The 22,170-nt window shown below is 49.2% G+C and overlaps 1 protein-coding gene across 2 annotated transcripts in view; it reads left to right on the top strand.

Moving 5' to 3' along the window:
- The window catches only part of CDH6 (cadherin 6), a 61,756-nt gene that overhangs the window by 26,427 nt on the left and 13,159 nt on the right, over nt 1-22,170 (top strand). The window contains exons 2-6 of one of the 2 annotated variants that reach the window (XM_038770444.1): nt 4,827-5,213; nt 14,044-14,338; nt 17,051-17,170; nt 17,676-17,843; nt 19,510-19,697. In XM_038770444.1, the coding sequence (XP_038626372.1) occupies nt 4,968-5,213; nt 14,044-14,338; nt 17,051-17,170; nt 17,676-17,843; nt 19,510-19,697 (1,017 nt within the window). In that variant the 5' untranslated portion in view covers nt 4,827-4,967. The remainder of the gene's footprint in view (nt 1-4,826; nt 5,214-14,043; nt 14,339-17,050; nt 17,171-17,675; nt 17,844-19,509; nt 19,698-22,170) is intronic. The other variant, XM_038770445.1, reaches the window with a different exon arrangement.

Genomic DNA, 22,170 nt, shown 5'->3' with positions numbered 1-22,170 from the left:
CCTTGGTCAGGTCACTCAACTTTTCTGTGCCTGCTACCTCATCTGTAAAATTGGGAGTAATCAATCAATCGTATTTATTGAACATTTACTGTGTGCAAAGCACTGGACTAAATGCTTTGAAAAGAATATAACAGAGTTGGTAGACTCTGTTGTATTGACAGTCTGTTGAGAGACTGTGTTCAACCTGATTATCATGCATCTACTCCAGTGCCTAGTAAAGGGCCTGGAACATAGTACATGCTTAATACTTAATGCTTAAAAGAAATAGATTCAGTAGACATGGTCCTCGCTCCCAAGGAGCTTGCAATCTAGTCGGGTAGGCAGATGTTAAAATCAAGGTTATGAACATAAGTGCTGTGGAACTGAGGCGGGAGAGAATTGAAGTGCTTAAGGGGTACAGATCCAAGTGCACAGCGATGCAGAAGGGAGAGCAAAGAGTTGGGGAATTAAGGGGTTAATTGGGGAAGGTCTCTTGGGGGTGGTGTGATTTTAGTAGGGCTTTGAAGGTGGGGAGAGGGGTGGTCTGTCAGATGTGAAGGGGGAGAGAGCTCCAGGCTAGAGGGAGGAACTGGGCAAGGGGATGGCAGCAAAATAGATGAGCTCGAGGTACAGAGAATAAGTTTGTACTGGAAAAGTGAAGAGTGCAGACTGGGTTGTAGTAGGAGGTAAGATAGGATGGGGAGAGTTGATGGAGTGCTTGAAAGCCAATGGTAAGGAGTTTCTGTTTGATGCAGAGGTGGATGGGTAACCACTGGAGGTTTTTGAAAAGTGGGGAAATATGGACTAAAGGTTTTAAAAAAAAATACGATCTGGGCAGCAGAACGAAGTATGGCCTGGAGTGTGGGAGAGATGGGAGGCAGGGAGATCAGCAGGGAGGGCTGATGAAGCTGTCAAAGCAGGATATAAGTGCTCGGACCAGCGGGGAAACAGTTTGGATAGAGAGGAAAGGGTGGATTCTAGAGGTGTCTTTGGTGACAGACTGATTATGTGCATTGAATGAGAGAGAGGAGTCAAAGATAATGCCAAAGTTACAGGCTTAAGAGACAGGGAGAATGGTGATGTCTACAGTGATGGAAAGGTCAGGGAGGGACAAGGTTAGGGAGGAAAAAGGGGTACTGTTTTAGACATGTTTACTTGGAGGTGATAGCAAGACATCCAATAGAGATGTCCTGAAGGCAGGAGGAAATGCAAGATTGCAGAAGAGAGGGGTCAGGGCCAGAGAGGTCGATTTGGGAATCATCCATTTAGAGATGGCAGTTGATGCCATGGGAGTGAATGCCTTCTCCAGAGGAAATGGGTGTGGATGGAGGGCTGGCTTAATGTCCACTAATTCTATTGTTCTCTCCCAAGGGCTGAGTGCTGAGTGCACACAGCAGGTGATCAATAAATACTATCCATAGGGTCTGCTGGGTTACCCATTATTAGATAAAATAACTTAGAGGGAGGCAGCAAGGTCTAGTGGAAAGAGCATGGGGTTGGGAGTCAGGAGACTGAGTCCCAGGTCCACTACTGGCCTGCTGTGAGACCTTAGAAGTCACTTAACCTCTCTGAGCCCATTTCCCACTCTAAAATGGGGACGATCCCCTCTCTCTGGACCTCTTAGACTGTAAGCACCGTGGGGCATGGGAGCTATGTCTGACCTGACTGTCTGGTATCAATCAATCGTATTTATTGAGCGCTTACTGTGTGCAGAGCACTGTACTAAGCGCTTGGGAAGTACAAGTTGGCAACATATAGAGACGGTCCCTACCCAACAGTGGGCTCACAGTCTAGAAGGTATCTGTCCTATGCTTAGGAAACTACTGCATTTTACTTGTTTTAATATCTGTCTCCCCTGTGCCCCTGGACTGTAAACCCATTGTGGGCTGGGATTGTCTCTTTATTGTTGTATTGTACTTTCCAAGCACTTAGTACAGTGCTCTGCACACAGTAAGTGCTCAGTAAATGCAATTGAATGAATGAATGAAAAGCACCCCAGAAAAAAACTGACTTCACTTTAAACTGGGATTTGAGCTTCAGCCTCTTTTTTCACTCACTGAAACTCAGTGCACTCAGTTCATTCATTCAATCGCCTTTATTGAGCGCTTACTGTGTGCAGAGCACTGTACTAAGCGCTTGAGAGTGTGCAATATAGCAATAGTGCCATTTCCTGCCCACAGCAACCACAAGCTAGGTCCATGGATTAAAGGCTGGATTAAAGAATTAGAATGGCCTAGTGGATAGAACATAGGCCTGGGAGTCAGAAAAAGGACCTGGGTTCCAATACTGACTCCGCCACTTTTCTGCTCTGTGACCCTGGGAAAGTCACTTCAGTTACCTCATTTGTAAAATGGGGATTAAGATAGTGAGCCCCATGTGGTACACTGACTTGTGTCCAACCTGATTAACTTGAGTTTCCCCCAGCACTTAGTACAGGGCCTGGCACACAGTAAGCGTTTAACAAATACCATTTGAAAAAAAAACTTCCTGTGAGCCCCAAGGCTAGTTGATAATATGGGGACCTCACTGGACCTGTGACACCATTACGTCAGGCAGCCTGTAACAATCCCTACTTTGGTCCTGCCCCTGTCTGTACTCTAAAGTCACTCTCCTGCCCCTTGGGACGGGATCTCTAAAAAAACATTCAGCACTCATCTCCCCACTTGTAAAAATCTTCCAATAATTGCCCAGAGAGCCCATTCCTAGTCCAGCTGGCTGCATGGGGCTCCAGCCTTCACCATGGGATACTGCTCTGCAGTGCTGGTGAATGGCAAATGCAGGGCAGTGCCACATCCATTCCAGATCTGGGCTGGTGGTCACAAACGGGCATGGGAACCAACTGAGGAGCAGCTGGCTGGTCTACCCCTCTCTCTGGGAGCTTGCGGAACTGGCCCCTGGGGCCATGCTCTGCAGGACTCTCTCAGCTACCCCAAAAGTCCCACTACCCCTCTCAGTCCCTCAGGGTACTGTGTCCAGCTGGAGCTGCACTGGTGGGCTGGCATCCCCTGATCCTGCCACTGACCTCCAGCCTAGATATGGAGCAAAGACTCATATTCGGGCAGCACTCAATGCCCTGGGAATTACTATTAACAATAGCAATAGCAATAATAATTATAATAATGGGACTTGTCAGCTGCTTACTGAGAAGCAGCGTGGCTCAGTGAAAAGAGAGCCACGCTTTGGAGTCAGAGGTCACGGGTTCAAATCCTAGCTCCTCCAATTGTCAGCTATGTGACTTTGGGCAAGTCACTGAACTTCTCTGTGCCTCAGTTACCTCATCTGTAAAATGGGGATTAAGACTGTGAGCCCCCCGTGGGATAACCTGATCACCTTGTAACCTCCCCAGCACTTAGAACAGTGCTTTGCATATGGTAAGCGCTTAATAAGTGCCATCATTATTATTACTAAGCGCTGAGGTAGATACCAGGTACTCCAATCAGACACAGTCCCTTCCCCACATAGGGCTCCTAGACTATGGGTGAGAGAGAACAGGCACTGAATCCCCATGGCCAAGTGGATAACGCATGGACTGTGTCCTAATCCCAGCTCCACCACTTGCTTGCTGTGTGACCTTGGGCAAGCGACTTGATTTCTCTGTGCCTCAGTTCCAACTGCAAATATGGGGATGCAATACCTGCCAATCAATCAATCGGATTTATAGAGCACTTACTATTTGCAGAGCATTGAATTAAGAACTTGGGAGAGTACAACAGAATTCACTGACATTCTCTAACAGTCTCATTATCAGTCAATAGTATTAGGCTGTGAGTCCCATGTGAGACAGGGACTGTATTTCTGCCTGATTAACTTGTATCTACCCTGCACTTAGAACAGTGCTTAAAACATAGTAAACACTTAACGGATACCATTAAAAAAAACTTACACAGATGCAGAAACTGAGGCCCAGAGTAGTTAAGTGACTTATCCAAAGTCACAAGCAGGCCTCTGACTCCCAGGCCGGTGTTTTTTCTACACTTCCCATGCTGTCTATTCCCACTGGGCAGCTGGAAGTCTTCAGGGCTTTTTCTGGTCTGCTCCATTCCGTGTCCCCAGACAAGGATGGGGCATGTGGGGGCGGGTCTGCCACATGGAACAGGGCCTGGTGGAGCAGTTGGGGCGAGGTGAGAGAGGTATGTTTGGGTGTGGCTCTATATGGCCCTCTCTGGGCTAGGGTGTGTTCTCTGGATTGCGGGAGTAGGCACCAGAGTTGGCAGAGAAACTGGGCAGCTGAAAAGCACTGGGCCACATGGAAATGAAAATGGTGTTAAAAGGTGGCTCACAGCATTGATGCCATATTCCACCAGGATGCTAATGCCACCTACCCAGGCTCACATGGCACTTGAGGGTGTGAAGCGGGCTGGAGGAAACATCCAGCCCTAGTAACAAAGATTCTGGGCTGAATCAAATTATAGCTTGCTCTCCCACCGGGGGGACTCAAGGCAGGCTGTCTGGACTTTTCCCCCAACCCAATTCACCGGTGCCGCAAGACCTGCAGGGAACTCCCCCGGAGAGCACTCTTAGTCCACAGGCAGCTTGGAGCCTGGGCCCTTGTCCCGGCCTGGCAGAGACAGCATGGGGGATCAGGTGGGCGTGTGGCCCTCTCTCCCTCCCCACACTGCCCCAGCCCTGCCCTTTAGAGGCCAGAGGGAAAGCGGGGCAGGAAGCAGGCTTCTCCCCGTGCCCCTTCCCCACAGAGAGCTTGTTGGGTCCTTTCGGCCAGGCCGCGGGGAAGGCAACTGTTGAGGCTCGTTGCCTTCGTGCTTTCTGTTCCGCGTTTGCAGTTTCTCTGCTCTAACACTGAATTTTAAGTACCTCAAAAATGTTTGATGTGTGATTCTTCTTCCCAGATCTCTCCTCGGAGCGCAAGGCAGAGGACGTGAGGTGGAGGGAGGATGAGGCCGCCAAGGAGGAGCTGAGACCTAGCCGGGGAGGACCAGGAGGAGGAGGAGGACGAGGGAGGACTAGAGCGGGCAGCAGCAGCCCTGCTCATGCCTACCAGAATGAGAGCACACCACTGCCTCTGGCTGCTCTTCTGGTTTGGCCAGCCCCACCCCAGCATGTGCAGCCCCTTGCCTCGAAGGACCAGCAGCCTGGCAGAGCAGGGGCTAGTGCCCACGGGCAGCCTCAGCGGCCATGGCGGCCAGGGACTCAGCCGCTCACGGAGGAGTTGGATGTGGAATCAGTTTTTCCTCCTGGAGGAGTACACAGGATCTGATTACCAGTACGTCGGCAAGGTAGGACAGCAGCGGGATGGGGAGGAGGCCCAGGACAAAGATGGTCATTCTTTTTTAAAACCGGGGCCGGGCAATTCAAACTCTTTCCCCACCACATGCCACTGCTCTGTCTGCAGAGAGCACTAACATGTACTGAGCTCCCTCTGGGTGCCAGGCACTGTCCCAAACGTCTGGGAAGAACAAGGCAGAGCAGTGACACCTTCCCCACCTACAAGAAGCTTCAACTCTTTGTACCCCCCTACCAGTAAGTTATCTTGTGGTCTGCCCCCTCCAACTAGGTTGTCAGCTCCTTGGGGGACAAAGTCGTGGCTATTGTACTTTCCCAAGTGCTTAGTTTAGTGTACCCAATAAACACTATTGATTGATTCCATTCTAATGGAGAAGACAGACCCAATTAATTAATTAGTGCCATTACATCAGTCAGTGGCATTTATTGGGCACTTACTGTGTGCTGAGCACTGTAATAAGTTCTTGGGACAGTACAATTCAACAGAGTTGGTAGACACATTCCCTGCCCACGAGGTGGGCACCTCAATCTGCCCACCTCAATCTGGGGTGAGTTTGGAGAAGAAAAAGAAAAAGGTGTGGGTGTCCCTCTGGACAAAGCGAGCACTGACCAGTACCAGCCTCCCTCCGAACAAAGTGGGCACTAAGCGGGATCGGCCTCCCTTCAGACAAAGCAGACACTGAGCACAATCGGCCTCCCTCTGGAAAAAGCAAGCACTGAAAAGGATTGGCCCATCTCCAGATAAAGCAAGCATTAAGCAGAATCAGCCTCCCTCCGGACAAAGCAGCACTGAGCAGACTCCCAAACAAAAAACACCTATCACAGCCTCACTCAGAAAGGAGACAGCCCAAGTCCAACGCCTGGCCCTAAGGTCAAATCCAAGAGGCATTCTGGGAAGCAGCATGGCGTAATGGATAGAGCACGGGCCTGGGAGTCAGAAGGACCTATGTACTAATCCTGGCTCTGCTACTTGTCTGCTGTGTGACCTTGGGGAAGTCACTTCACTTCTCTGTGCCTCAGTTACCTCATCTGTAAAATGGGATTAAGACAGTGATCCCCACGTGGGACAAGGACTGTGTCCAACCCGATTAGCTTGTGTTCATCCCAGCGCTTAGTACAGTGCCTTGTACATAGTAAGTGCTTAACAAATACCCTAATTATTATTATCATAGCAATCTGGACTGGAGGTTCCCAAGAAATATACAAATGGGACCAGCCCTGTCTCGAACAAAGACCACCACCGACTCTCTGCTAAGGAAAGGTAGATCCAACTGAGCACAAGCCTCTGAGGGGGGTGGATTCTGGGTAACAGGCCACAGGTGCCCTGTCCAATGGGGTGACGGGGTCAGTGACCCCAAGCCACCTGAGCAGGCCCTGACTTGGCTCAGCTCAACTCTCTCACGCTTCCAGCTGGAGAGGAAGTTTGCTGGACAGTTAGTTCATTTAATAAATATCCCAATCCCTAGATGCTTGCCCTTCCCAGTTCTCACTGTTCCCTGAATACCCTGCCCACGGTAGATGTCACCGAGGAACTGAGACCTCCCACGTTCTCCCCAATGTTGAGAAGAGGCACAGTCTAGTGGAAAGAGCCCAGGCCTGGGAGTCAGAGGATCTACCTGTCTGTCAACATGAACATGTCTACCAAATCTGTTGCATTGTACTCTCCCAAGCACTTAATGTGGTGCTCTACAACCCAGTAAATGCTTAATAAATACCACTGATTGACTGACCTGGGTCCTAATCCCAGCTCCACCACTAGCTTGCTGTGTGATCTTGAGCAAGTCACTAACTGCTCCATGCCTCAATTTTCTCATCTATAAATACCTGTTCTCCCTCCCCTTATTCACTAATAATAATAGTATTTGTTAAGCACTTACTATGTACCAGGCTTGGTACCAAGTGCAGGGGTGTATACAAGCAAATCGAGTTGGACATAGTCCCTATCCCATGTGGGGCTCACAGTTTCAATCCCCTCTTTAGAGATGAAGTAACTGAGGCACAGAGAAACTAAGTGACTTGCCCAAGATCACCCAGCAGACAAGTGATGGAGCCAGGATTAGACCCCATGCTCTATCCACTATGCCATGTGAGCCCTGTGTGGGGACTGTCTCCAATCCGATCATCTTGTCTCTAGCCCAGCATTTAGGACAGTGCTTGGCACATAATAAGCAGTTAAGACATACTATTATTATTATTATTATTGTACTTCCTCTCCTCTGCCCTAATTAGCAGCTTTGTGGGGAGGGACTCTTCAGGAAGAAGCATGGTTGGCAGTGACTGTCAAGCAGAATCAGCTGGACCAGGACCCTTACCAGGTCTGGCGTTCTTGGCAGTGATTGCCAAGCAGAATCAGCTGGGCTGGGCCTGAAGTTCTTGGCAGTGATGGCCAAGCACAATCAGCTGGGTTGACCCCACACACACACCCCCAAGCCGCCCCCACAACACCTGTGGGCCAATCCCCCCCCCTCCCCCACTCCCCCCAGCTCCAGGCCTGGAATTCTTGACAGGCTTTGAGCTCATGAATGTTCAGGGCAGCTGCACCCAAACTTACAGCTTCAGCCCCAGAGTAGAATTCCAGGGCCAGCCTCAGTTACAGGAAAGGTTTAGGGAAGCAGCATGGACTTCTGGAAAGAGTTGAGGCCTGGGAGTCAGAAGACTTGGATTCTAAACCCCATTCTGCCACCTATCTGTGGTGCGACCTTGGGCAAGTCACTTCACTTCTCTGTGCCTCAGTTATCTCATCTGTAAAATGGATATTAAATCCTCCTCCCTCGGACTTTTCATTCATTCATTCAATCGTATTTATTGAGCACTTACTGTGTGCAGAGCACTGTACTAAGCGCTTGAGAAGTACAAGTTGTCAACATATAGAGACGGTCCCTACCCAACAGCAGGCTTACAGTCTAGAAGGGGGAGACAGACAACAAAACATATTAGCAAAATAAAATAGAATAAATATGTACAAGTAAATAGAGTAAATATGTACTCTAAACATATATACAGGTGCTGTGGGGAGGGGACGGTGGGGACTTAGGTTGTGAGGCCCATGTGGGGCAGGGACTGTGTCCAACCTGGTCAACTGTATCTAACCCAGTGTTTGAAACAGTGTTTGGCACTTAGTAACCACTTAAGTACCACAAAAGAAAAAACAAATTAGTGACTGCACACAGTTGCGGGATGAGAAATGATCATTGGGAGGACCCAGTTCAGGCTAGTCTCTAAAGACAGGTTTACGGGTTAAGGAATCTGGGAAGATTCTGTCCCTGATGTCCCTAATGTCCACCTGGATGTAACCTGCCACAGCACCATTCCTACCCCCTAGGCACTCAAGAATGCAAGGAGAAGTGACTTGCCCAAGGTCATGCAGCCGGTCAGTGGCAGAACTGGGATTAGAACGCCAGGCCTACTGAATACCAGTTTCTTGCTCTTTGTAGTATCCACACTGCCTCCCTATCCTACAACATCTCCTTTACAGCATTCATTCATTCATTCAATCGCATTTATTGAGCGCTTATTGTGCAGAGCACTGTACTAAGTGCTTGAAAAGTACAATTCGGCAACAGATAGAGGGAGCCTCTACCCAACAACGGGCTCACAGTCTAGAAGGGGGAGACAGACAACAAAACAAACTCTTCTTTTAGGAAACAAATGAGGGTTTCCTGGAGATTGATTTTCAAAAAGAACAAAAACTATTATTGTTATGGGAATGGAGCTTTGTGTTGTCGACAGTGGTGTCAGGCAGTCCTTTAATGATGTTCAAAATAAATAACCATTTGAATCAACAAAGCCATTGTTACAGAACAATTGTGATCAATTGTGCAGTTGAAAGCCGGTCTTTAGCATCTCAAGTGCCCCCAATAATTAAAGGTGCTGTAGGAGTATGTGACTGATTCCTTGGGGGGGGGGGGGAAGGGAGGGAGTCATGGGAGGAGGCTGATTTAGCTTGCAGTGAGGTATCGGTGGAGGAATTACCGTCATGTTTTAAATGGGAAACCATTCTTAGCCCTCTGCCATAAATGGCCTCGTTTTCCCCTAGTAAAATGATTATTCATCCTTCAAAGTCTGTCCATTTGCCAACCCAATCACTGTTGAGCTGTGTCAGTGTCACTTGACAGTGACTGAGGAGAAGCAGCTTAACTCAGTGGAAAGAGCACGGGTTTTGGAGTCAGAGGTCATGGGTTCAAATCCCCACTGCCAATTGTCAGCTGTGTGACTGGGCAAGTCACTTAACTTCTCTGGGCCTCAGTTACCTCATCTGTAAAATGGGGATTAAGACTGTGAGCCCCCCATGTGTCAACCTGATCACCTTGTAACCTCCCCAGCGCTTAGAACAGTGCTTTGCACATAGTAAGCGCTTAATAAATGCCATTAAAAAAACTTCCCAGCAGAAATAGAAGGCCACACTGTTTAATTTCATAATTCATTCAATTGTATGTATTGAGCATTTACTGTGTGCAGAACACTGTAATAAACGCTAGGGAGCGTATGATCCAACAATATTGTACTATTGGTTAAGCACTCCCTTAAAAAAGCAGCATGGGCTAGTGGGAGGAGCACAGGCCATGGAATCAGAGGACATGGTTCTGCCACTTGTCTGCTGTGTGACCTTGGGCAAGTCATTTCACTGTGCTTCAGTTCCCTCATCTGCAAAAGGAGAATTCAATACCTGTTCTCTCCCTCCTAATGAGACTGTGAACTCCCTGTGGGACCTGATTATCTTGCAGCTACCTCAGCAGTTAGTATAGTGCTTGGCAATATAGTAAGCACTTAAATACCACAATTCTTATTAAGTACCAAGTGTTGTTCTAAACACTGGGGTAGAGACTAGATAAACCAGGTTGGACACAGTCCCTGCCCTAAACAGGGCTCACAGCCCGAGGGAGGGAAAACAGGCATCCTATCGCCAATTTAGAGAGGAGAAAGCTGAGGCCCAGGACTTAGTGACTGATCTAAGGCAACCCAGCAGGTATGTGGCAGAGCTGGGCTTAGAAAATGAGGATCCCTTGGCGCTATCTTTCAGTAAAGTTTTCTCTCTGTTAACTGTCCCAAGGTAGGTCTCTGCCAAGTACCCTTCCTCCAGAGGAAGGGAACATTGCCTTGGACAGATCTGTGGCTCTTCCTCTCTCGTTCTCTGTTCATACCCGAAGCTATACTATTACATCTGTTACTTTTGGCTCCTTGCAACTCATGAAACGATAAAAGGTTCTCCCTGTCATCTATTAATCAATGACATTTATTGAGCACCTGCTGTGAACAGGGCACTGTACAAAGCACTTCTCCCCCCTAAACTGGGAACCCCATGTGGGACCTGATGATCTTGTACCTGTCCCAGTGCTTGGTACACTGCTTGGCAAATAGTAAATGCTTAACGAATACGACAATTACAATTCCCCAATTAATTCCCAACATTCCAGTCACATCAGTCCAACAGCCACACTAAGCAATTAGGTGTTTTATCCCCAGTCTCAGCACATGGAGACATGTCTAGGAAGGGTTCCTGGAGGAGGAGGGTGTGTTGGAGGGTTCAGAAGGGCTTTGAAGATGCAGTGAGTGGGGCCTAGAGGATTTGGGGGCATTTGAAAGGTTTTCAGAATTAGCCTAACACCAGCTTGGCTCAGAGTCAAGGGGTGGCCTCCCCACATTGGCGCTTTGACCAGAGAGTGGCAACCCAGAACTGTTCCAAAGGCATTTCAGGATCAAATCCACAAAATTAACTACATATCCCATCCACATTTTATGAGAACATGAAATGTATTATTGAGAGGTGAGAGGGGGTCACTGTCTTTGAATGAATGTGCAGCATGGTTCAGTGTGTGTGATCATGCAGGGGTAGGGATTATGCTGTATGACTGTGGGGGTTTCTGTGGAGGGTTACCTTGTACGAATGAGTATTGGGGGGGTGGCCTAGACAACAGGGAGCATTCACCAAACCCTCTGCCCCTAACCCCACAATCCTCCTTGTCCCCCAATCCTCCACTCTGCAGCCTTTAAAATAGCTCAACAAAGTGACAAGTTGCCACTTTTTCTTTTAATAGTATTTAAGTGCTTACTATGTGCCGGGCACTGTACCAAGGTCTGGGGTAGAAACAAGCTAATCGGGTTGCTCACAGTCCATGTCCCACTGGGGACTCATGGTCTTAATGACCATTTTACAGATGAGGGAACTGAGGTCCAGAGAAATTAAGTGACTTGCCCATCCACTATGCTCTATCTACTAGGCCACACTGCTTCCCCAATAACAAAGTGGAAACCCCATTCAAAGAACAAACCCAGATTTTTTTCAGCCCCTCCAGGGCAGCCCACTCGCTTGTCGTAGAGGCGGAGGGAGACAAGGTCCAACTATGCCCCTACCCCCGGGGCAGGGCACTGGGGCAGATAACCTGCCGAGTGACCGTTGTGAAACCTCATCGGCCAGAGTCTACGTGGGAGGAAGCAGGGAAGCCTTCTTGAGCCAGCAAAAAAGTCTTAGTCTCAGGAGTCTGGCTTTGATACCTTCTTGAGCCAGCAAAAAAAGTCTTAGTCTCAGGAGTCTGGCTTTGATACCCAAAGAGAGTATAGGGATAAAGCAGCTTAGACCCAAACATTTACAACCCACTTTAATAATGAATCCAAAGCACTCCCATAAATACCCAGCATACTCATATAAAAGATGTAAGTATTCTTGAGGCCAAGCCCAAGTACTCACCCTTCGCTGGCTGGAGGGAGTAGTCTACCTGTAGCAGCTGCGGGTGTCATTACCCGATAAAGCACGAGGGCTGAGTCACCTGAATTTAAAAGCTCCCCTGAACTCCTCGTAAGCTCCTATTGGCCAGTCTAGTACCTGCTGGAAAATCCCAACCCCTCAGAGGATTCTGGGAATTGTAGTTCCTAGGAGGGAGCCCATTGCAGAGTCTGGAGACCCGGATTTTTTTTCTACTGGGATTTGTTAAGTGCAGGGTGAACACTGTTCTTAGCGCTGGGGCTCACAATCTTAATCCCCATTTTACAGATGAGTTAACTGAGACACAGAGAAGTAGAGTGACTTGCCCCAGGGTCACACAGTACACAAGTGGAACGGGGGGATTTGCACCCAGGTCCTTCTGACCCCCAGGCCCGGGCTCTAACCACCACTGGATTCTGACCCCAGCTCTGCCACTGGCCGCTGCCACCCAGCTCTAGGCAGCTGCATTTACTTCTCTCACCTTCGGGTTTCCGGTTTACTCCTCAGTGATGGCCAGAGAGTGCTTTGAAGGTGATAGAAGTAACAAATCATTATGAATAATGAAGTACAAGGAGTGTGAAGGTTTCCACAACCAGGTTTGGCCAGCTCTTAGCACTCTGGGAAATTGACTTGGTTTTCCAATTCCCCCCAGACTCCTGTGGACATGGGAACTTACAGTGGCAGGGGGAGACAGTTCCACAGCCAAGCGATATGGCAAAATCCAATATTTAGAGGGATGAAAGCTGATTGCAGCTTGGCAAAGGAAAATCTAAGGAAAAATGTTTTACTAAAGTTTTTCTTTCAAAGGTGAATGCCTCGGTACTTTTTCTTTTTTAAATTTGTGCTCGCGACATTCCCTCCCCAGTCCTCTCTCCCCTCTCCCTGGCATCTCCTTTGCTCTACCACTTGATAATCATCTAAACAGGCCGTAAAATTCGAGAAGATTCTTAAATCATTTGCTCCTGGAAAGGGAGGGGGGACTGAGACCATCGGGGGTGGGAGGGAGGATTGTGTGGGTGTGTGTGTATGAAGGGGTGGGAGGTGCACACTGAGGTTCCTTGGGCCCTCTCAACACTCTTCAACAGCTTAAACTAGTAGGGAAACAGCGTGGCCTAGTTAGCATAGGCCTAAGAGCCAGAAGGACCTGGATTCTCACCCCAGCTCCATCACTTGTCTGCTGTGTGATCTTGGGCAAGTCACTTCACTTCTTGAAGCTTCAATTCCCTCATCTGTAAGATGGGGATTAAGACTGTGAGCCCCATATGTCTACATGTTTTGTTTTGTTTTGTTGTCTGTCTTCCCCTTCTAGACTGTGAGCCCATTGTTGGGTAGGGACTGTCTCTATATGTTGCCGACTTGTACTTCCCAAGCGCTTAGTACAGTGCTCTGCACACAGTAAGCGCTCAATAAATATGATTGAATGAATGAATACGAGACGTGGACTGTGTCCAACCTGATTAGCTTGTATAAGCCCTTAGTACAGTATATGGCACACAATGAGCACATAACAAATATCGTTAAAAAAAAAAAACAGAGCAGGGACTTGGTAGTTGGGACTCCTGAGTTAGAAACCTGGCTCTGCCACTTGCCTGCTGTGTGACTGGGTAGTTCCCTTAACTTCTCTGTGCCTCTGTTCCTCATCTCTAAAATGGGGATTAAATATCCATTCTCCCACCCCCTTCAACTTTGAGCCCCATGTGGGACAGGACTGTCCAACCTACTTATCTTGTGTCCCATCGAAGAGGTCTCTCCATGGCGACACTCTCCCCTGTGAGGGTGAGTGTCTCTGAGAGAGAATCTTTGGCACATCATGCCCATGCAAGTACAGCTGGACCCACAGCCTGAGTCAGCTGATAGGGAGAATGGGTGCTACATGGGATCCAGAAGCAGAATATTTCTGGGACCTTGACAGCCAAGTCAATCAGTCATTCAGTCAATAGTATTTATTGAGCACTCACTGTGTGTGGAGCGCTGTACTAAGCACTTGAGAGAGTACAATGGCTTAACAGACAAATCGTTATACAGTGCTGTACCCTCCCAAGTGCACAACCAATGTCATCGATCGATCGATCGACAGACGGGTCCCCGATGGCGACTGTGCTTCGCTCCATCTTTCCTCCCAGCTGCACTCGGACCAGGATCGAGGGGACGGGTCTCTGAAGTACATCCTCTCGGGGGACGGGGCAGGGGACCTCTTTATCATCAACGAGAACACGGGGGACATCCAGGCCACGCGCAGGCTGGACCGCGAGGAAAAGCCAGTGTACGTCCTGCGGGCGCAGGCCATCAACAGGAGGACGGGGAGGCCGGTGGAGCCTGAGTCCGAGTTCGTCATCAAGATCCACGATATCAATGACAACGAGCCGCTGTTCTCGGAGGACGTGTACACGGCCACTGTGCCCGAGATGGCAGACCTCGGTGAGTGAGCGGGAGCGCGTGGGAGAGCCTGACTGCTGGGCGGGGAAGCAGGGTGGTCTTACTGGAAAGAGCCCGGGCCGGGTAGTCAGGGGACCTGGGTTCTAATCCCAGCTCTGCCACTTCACCGCTGTATGACTTGGGGCAAGTTGCTACACTTCTCTGTTCCGCAGTTTCCTCATCTGTAGAATGGGGATCAAAAACCTGTTCTCCACCCCCTTAGCCTGGGTGTGAGCCCTGTGTGGGACAGGGACTGTGTCCGGCCTGATTATCTTGGATCTACTCCATTGCTTAGTACAACATTTGTCACGTTGCAAGTGCTAAAAGTTATTGCTACTATCATTATTATTATTATTTTATTAAGCACTTCCCAGGTGCCGAGCATCACGCCAAGCACTGGGATCAATACAAGACAACCAGAAAGGACCCAATGCCCATCCCCTCAGGGCCCACCATCCAAGAGAGAGGGAGACCAGGTATCCCATCCCCATTTTACAGATAAGAAACCAAGTCCTGGGGGAGCCTGCTCCAGGTCACATGCCAGGCCAGTTGCAGAGCTGTGACTAGAACCCAGGTCTTCTGACTCCCAGTTTCCTGCTCTTTCCATAAGGCCCAACTTCCTCCCTACTTCCCTCTTGCCTTCTATGTGACAGCACTGTGATCAGCACTGGGGTTGATACTAGATAATGAGGTTGGATACAGTCCTTGTCCCACACAGAGCTCACAGCCTAAGAGGGAGAAGATCATGGAATGTACCCCATGTTACAGATGCGAATCTGAGACCCAGAGAGGTGAAGTCCAGTGTCACCCAGCAGGTCAGTGGCAGAGCTGGGTCTCCTGGCTCCCAGGCCAGAGCCCGTCCCACTAGGCCGAGCTCGGAGACTCTTCCAAGAAACTGGTCCACACTCTGCCTCCCTGCCCCACCTCTGACTACTAATACACCCCCAAAGGACCCTCTCCAATCCATCCATCCATCCATCCATCCATACTTCGAGTGTATTAGAGGAGTCCTGGGCTCTGGGGTTTTGTTCCAGGTTTTCTTTTGCCTTGATTTTCTGGGGAAGTCTTGGGGAGTGAAGAGCATTTTTAATCCAGACCAGGGTGGTGACAGCTGCCTTAATTAAATACAGTTTTCAAGAGCATCAAAGGCAGCTTTAACAAAACCTCAAGCAATATGCAAATGCCGGGCAGATTATTCAGTAATTGGAGGAAGTGAAGGAAAGGAGGCTCTACTGCCCACCTCCATCTCCCTCCTTTGGCTGGGCTGCCAGGGGGAGAGAGGGAGGGGGATCTGATCGACGGATGCTCACAACTCCTGCTCACAACTCTGGTAGTCAATTTGAAGGCTCCCACGGTGGATTCAGTACACTTGACTGAAGAGAGATCTGGCCTTGTCTTTGCCTTACGCTCCATCAGGCACGCTCTCTGATCTGTTTGGGAGCCCCGAAGCCTGACGGGAAATTCCGTTTTCACATACAGTGCTGTTTTCAGCCCAGGCTGGTGATAAAAATCAGAATGATGGTTTCTGAGAGAAAACCATCATTTCTTGGGCAGTCTTGGGTGTGCTGAAACAAGATTTTTACAGATCTTTAACAAAAATAAGGCAAATATTGAGTGAATGGATTTTGCTCCAGGGTGACTCAAAGACCTATTCACCACTGTGAACTCTGCTTTCTTGGAAATGCATTCACCTCACCAAGGGACAAAAAGAATGTGATTGACAGATGGGGTAAGGATGGGGGTAGGCAGAGTGCTTGGGTGGAAAAAGCACAAGGTTAGGAAAGGCCCCTAGTTCTAATCCCAGCTCTGTTGTTGCTTTTTTTTAAGGTATTTGTTAAATGCTTTCTATGTGCCAGGCACTGTTCTAAGCACTGGGGAAGATACAAGCTAATCAGATTGGACACAGTCCCCTGTCCCTCATGGGGCTCACAGTCTCAATCCCCATTTTATAGATGAGGGAACTGAGGCCCAGAGAAGTGAAGTGACTTGCCCAAGGTCACACAGCAGACAAGCGGCAGAGCTGGGATTAGAACCCAGGTCCTTCTGACTCCCAGGCCCATGCTCTATCCACTAGGCCATGTTGCTTCTCCGTGCTGGCCTGCTGTGTAACCTTGGACAAGTCACTTAGCCTCTCTGGGCATCATTTCCTCGTATATAAAATGATGATGAAGTAGATTATGAATTTCAGATGAGGAACAGCTGAGACGAACACCTAACCACATGGGGCTGAATTGGTTTTCATCTGACTAAAGAGCAAATTAGTTGCCTGGGCGCAACCAGTCAATTTCACACTCATGTACCCCAAGGGAGGGGACTTGCTTGCCTCCTTTAAAGGTGCCTCAGTTGGCCTCATACATGGAGGAGATCGCTAGACAGTAAACACCTTGAAGGCAGGGATCATGTCTTCTAACCTTATGGAACTCTCCCAAGGCCTTAGTACAATGCTCAACACAGAGCAGTTGCTCAATAAGTGCAATTGATGAACTGGTGGAGCAGAAAGGGGCGGGCTCCTTTGCCTGATGAATTTCCGCAAGCACCTGCTCCCCAGCTCCATCCCCTTCCCCTCCTGCCCCACCAGCATCATGTTCCCACCCAGGTTTATGGGGTCTGAGTGGGTGGGCTGGGGGCCTACATTTGGGGAGGAGATTGAGCCCTGCGGGACGGACTGGACCCAGCCCCCGAACCCAATGCCGATCCGTCTTCCTCTCATTCCAGGGATGTTCGTTGTCCAAGTCACGGCAACCGACGCAGACGACCCGACCTACGGGAACAGCGCCAGAGTGGTGTACAGCATCCTGCAGGGGCAACCTTACTTCTCCGTCGAGTCGGAAACAGGTCAGGCGGGCTCCTCAGCCACTGTTTCTCCCAATATGCCTGTCAATCGGTCGGTCCTACAATCAATCCTATTTATTGAGCGCCTGTGGTGTGCAGAGCACTGGACTAAGCGCTTGGGAGAATATGCTACAACAGAGTCAGGAGACACATTCCTCCCCCTCCCCGACAATGAGCTTATAGTCTAGAGGGGGAGACAGAAATTCATATGAATAAATAAATAAATAAATAACTTACCAATAGGTACATACATCCATGTGCATATGTCATGTCCTCCGTGCTCAGAGGAGGCACCGACGACAGGGAAATTTACCCCCGTTTGGTGCCCATGTGGCTGCTGAAGAGCGAACGGCCCCACCAGTGGACAGTCGTTGTCTCCAGCATCGCGCCTCCCACATGGCACCATCTTGTACGGCCAGATGGTTCTTCTGGCCATCGGCTTGATGACCGCACTCCCGTGACGTTGTCCTGAACCTCTGTCTGCTCAGCCCAACTCTCCCATCCCCAGGTATCATCAGGACGGCTCTGCTCAACATGGATCGAGAAAACAGGGAGCAGTACCAGGTGGTCATCCAGGCCAAGGACATGGGCGGCCAGATGGGCGGACTGTCGGGCACCACCACCGTGAACATCACACTGACCGACGTCAACGACAACCCGCCTCGCTTCCCCCAGAGTACGCACACCCCCTAGGCCAGGTTTACTCTCCCAGCATTTCCGCTGCAGCCATAGTAATAACAGTGTTGGTATTTGTTGAACACTTACTATGAGCTAAGCACTGTACTGAGAGCTGGGGTAGATAGAAGATGGTCAGGTTCGACGCAGGCCCTGTCCCACGTGAGGCTCACAGTCTAAGTAGGAGGGAGGACAGGTTTTGAATCCCCATTTTCACAGACGAAGAAACTGAAGTACAAAGAGCTTAAGTGACTTGCCCAAGGTCAACCCCCAGAGCTGGGATGAGAACCCAGGTCCTCTGATTCGCAGATTAATCAATTTCCCACTAGGCCACATTGCTTCTCAGGATTGACCTTTCCATGGGGGGATGTGGGAGGAGGGGGAAGGGTGTGTGTATGTGTGTATTTTTGGGTTAGGGATGATGACCATTTGTGCCTTCAGTGCTTCCTTTCTCTGAGGGAAGTGCTGATTTATTTATTCATTCATTCACTCGTATTTATTGAGAACTCACTGTGTGCAGAGCGCTGGACTAAGCCCTTGGGACAGACAGTACATTATAACAATAAACAGACACATTCCCTGCCCACAGCGATTTAGTTGGGCCACTGTCACTCCTGAATTGGTCGTTACCCCTGAAAAAGGGCGGCGGTTTTGACTTCAGAACTAAAAATCACAAGCCTGGTGCTTCCAGCCCCCAGGCTCCTCCGTGCTGGTAACTCCGGCACTTTTGGAGGAGTCCTTGCTCTTCCAGGCCAGGAGGGCACCCCTGGCAGGTTATGGCTATGGGCACCATTCACCTCTTGGAGCCACGATGCCACCGCCCCCGATGGCTGGCAAGAACCGTGGCAGTGACAATGCCACTCCACTCCAGTGGTTGCCATGAGCTGGTGCCCCTCCCCAAAGCGCCAGCTGGCTCACCCAGACTACGTGGAGAGGATTTGAATTGCTCTCGCTGCTCTTTTCCTCCCGGTGAAACTGACTCATATTTCTACAGGGCACCTGCTTCTCTAGGTCTATGCTTACATATCTATCTGTACTTCTGTCTCTATCTCTATCTAGACATAGCTAGACACAGTCTGTCAGGCTAATTGCCAATATTCAGGCATCAGGGCAACGAGGGAATTGGTTTCCCATCTCTGCAGTGAAGGCCCGAAGCCAGGGATTGCACCCGAGTCCAGGTGTGCACAGTGGTCACTAATTCCACCTCCACCTTCCAGCGCCATCACCACCTGCCTGCCTCAGTTCCCCTTTTTTCCCCCAGCCACCATCCTCTGCCCCTCACAGCCAGCCCGAGGGAATATCTTCACAGTTCAATACCCATAGTGCTCTGCTCCAAGGCCCCAGAACACTGAGAACACTTAGTGAAAGGGTCCCACACAGGACATTCTTCCCTCCGATTTCCTCGAGACCTCACGGGAAAGATGAGATGTTTCACAAACATTTGTAGAATTCACTTGGGCTCAGCCCAGTTGGTGAGAGCATAGGCAGAGGCAGTAGAAAAAGCACACCAACATATTCAGTGGATCTCCCTCTCAACCTCTTCTCCACAAACCATGGCATGACCCTGGCCCTTGTGTTGACCTTGGGGTGTGCAGGAAGACTTGTTTTCCACATTCTGGTGTCACACCAAGATTACACGCGGTGTCTGTCTGTTTGCCTCACATCAGGCACCTACCAATTCACAACTCCCGAGTCGGCACTGCCGGGAACTCCGATTGGCAGAATCAAGGCCCACGACGCAGACGTGGGCGAAAATGCAGAGATTGAATACCGCATCACCGATGGAGAGGGCTCAGACATGTTTGATGTCAGCACTGACCAGGAGACGCAGGAAGGAATTCTAACAGTCAAAAAGGTCAGTTTTCGCCCCATAAAATTAAGAAAAAAACATGGAGCTTTATTGCTTTAAGAGAATGCCACGAAACTTTCAAGTCTCAAATTCTGGATACTCTAGTTTCACAGGTTTGTCTCGGTATAAAGAATCCTTTTAACGGGACATGTCTCTCTTCCTGCATTCCTGGCACCTGTACACACACACATACACACATACACGCACGCACGCATGCACATGCACACACTCCGCCCCCCGAGGATGGTTTGGTAACATTCTGGGGAGACCGTGGGATGCTGGTTTAGTGAAGTCACTCACAGGAATAGGGTGAGTACAGCCAGCCAGGTTAGAGAAAGGATCTAAACTCAACTGGCCAGTATTTACTGGCCCTCTTGTTCAATCAATTAATGAATGGTATTTGTTGAGCACTTACAATGTGCAGAGTACTGTACTAAACACATAGGAGAGGACAATATAACAGAGTTGGTAGATGCAACTCCTGTCCACAAGAAACTTAACAGTCTGAGGGTTGGGGAGGAGAGGCATTGGGTGTTGGGTGAAGGGCAACATGAGACCACAGGGTGGGGCAAAGCCAGGATGGAGAAGGGGGACAGGCCCCAGAATGTCCCAGCAGCCCAAGGATGAGGAGAGAATAAAAGTATGAAATGCCTAAATAATGATGATAATTTGCAGATTTGTTATTAATAACAATAATAATGATGATGATAATAATGTTTGTTAAGCAGTTACTATGTATCAAGCACTGTTTTAAGTGCTGGGGTAGATACAAATTAATCAGGTTGGACACAGTCCCTGTCCCACATGGGGCTCACATTCTTAATCCCCATTTTACAGGTGAGGTAACTGACCCAGAGAAGTGAAGTGACTTGCCCAAGGTAGCACAGCAGAAAAGTGGTGGAGCCAGGATTGGAACCCAGGTCTTCTGTTAAGTGCTTACTATGGACCAAGCACTGTGAAGAATGCTGGGGTCAACAATACAAAAACGTCAGGCACAGCCCCTGTCCCACAGGGGCTTACAGCCTAAAGGGGAGGAAGAATATGCATTTAATCCTCATATTATAAATGAGGAAACTGAGGCCCAGAGAAGCTAAATGACTTGCCCAAGATCACACAGCAGGCAAGTGACAGAGCCAGAATTAGGACCCAGCTGTCCTGGTTCCCAGTCCTCTGCTCTTGCCTTCAGGTCTCGCTGCTTTAAAAGCAGCAATGAAATTGCAGGAAAAAAAAAACCCTAATTCCCACTCAATCGTAGATTTCATTTTTCTTTCCCTTACTTGCAAAAAAAATAGCAATTTAGGGATGAGCAGAAATGATGTGGATAAAATGCAATTTCAAGCCAGGTCTTATTTATTTTTGTGGTATTTGTTAAGCACTGAGGTAGATACAAGTTAATCTAAGTAAAAGGAAATCCTCATTTTATAGATAAGGAAAACAAGGCCAAGAGAAGTGAAGTGACTTGCCCAAGGTCACACAGCAGACAACCGACAGAGCTGGAATTAGAATCAGGTCCTCTGACACCCAGGCCCATGCTCTTTCCACTCGGTTATGCTGCTTCTCTATGAACAAAACCTTGGAAAATCATCATCATCATCATCATCAATTGTATTTATTGAGCGCTTACTGTGTGCAGAGCACTGTACTAAGCGCTTGGGAAGTACAAATTGACAACATATAGAGACAGTCCCTACCCAACAGTGGGCTCACAGTCTAAAAGGGGACACAGAGAACAAAACGAAACATACTAATAAAATAAATAGAATAGATATGTACAAGTAAAATAAATAAATAAATAAATAGAGTAATAAATATGTACAAACATATGTACATATATACAGGTGCTGTGGGGAAGGGAAGGAGGTAAGATGGGGGGGATGGAGAGGGGGACGAGGGGGAGAGGAAGGAAGGGGCTCAGTCTGGGAAGGCCTCCTGGAGGAGGTGAGCTCTCAGCAGGGCCTTGAAGGGAGGAAGAGAGCTAGCTTGGCGGATGGGCAGAGGGAGGGCATTCCAGGCCCAGGGGATGACGTGGGCCGGGGGTCGACGGCGGGACAGGCGAGAACGAGGTACGGTGAGGAGATTAGCGGTGGAGGAGCGGAGGGTGCGGGCTGGGCTGTAGAAGGAGAGAAGGGAGGTGAGGTAGGAGGGGGCGAGGTGATGGAAAGCCTTGAAGCCCAGGGTGAGGAGTTTCTGCCTGATGCGCAGATTGATTGGTAGCCACTGGAGATTTTTGAGGAGGGGAGTAATATGCCCAGAGCGTTTCTGGACAAAGATAATTCGGGCAGCAGCATGAAGTATGGATTGAAGTGGAGAGAGACACGAGGATGGGAGATCAGAGAGAAGGCTGATGCAGTAGTCCAGACGGGGTAGGATGAGAGCTTGAATGAGCAGGGTAGCGGTATGGATGGAGAAGAAAGGGCGGATCTTGGCAATGTTGCGGAGCTGAGCGGCAGGTTTTGGTGACGGCTTGGATGTGAGGGGT

Source organism: Tachyglossus aculeatus, chromosome X3 (assembly GCF_015852505.1).
Source record: "Tachyglossus aculeatus isolate mTacAcu1 chromosome X3, mTacAcu1.pri, whole genome shotgun sequence".
In the NCBI taxonomy this organism is placed as follows: Eukaryota; Metazoa; Chordata; class Mammalia; order Monotremata; family Tachyglossidae; genus Tachyglossus; species Tachyglossus aculeatus.
Note: the sequence above shows the minus strand (reverse complement) of the source record. Positions and strands in the feature narration are given on the sequence as shown.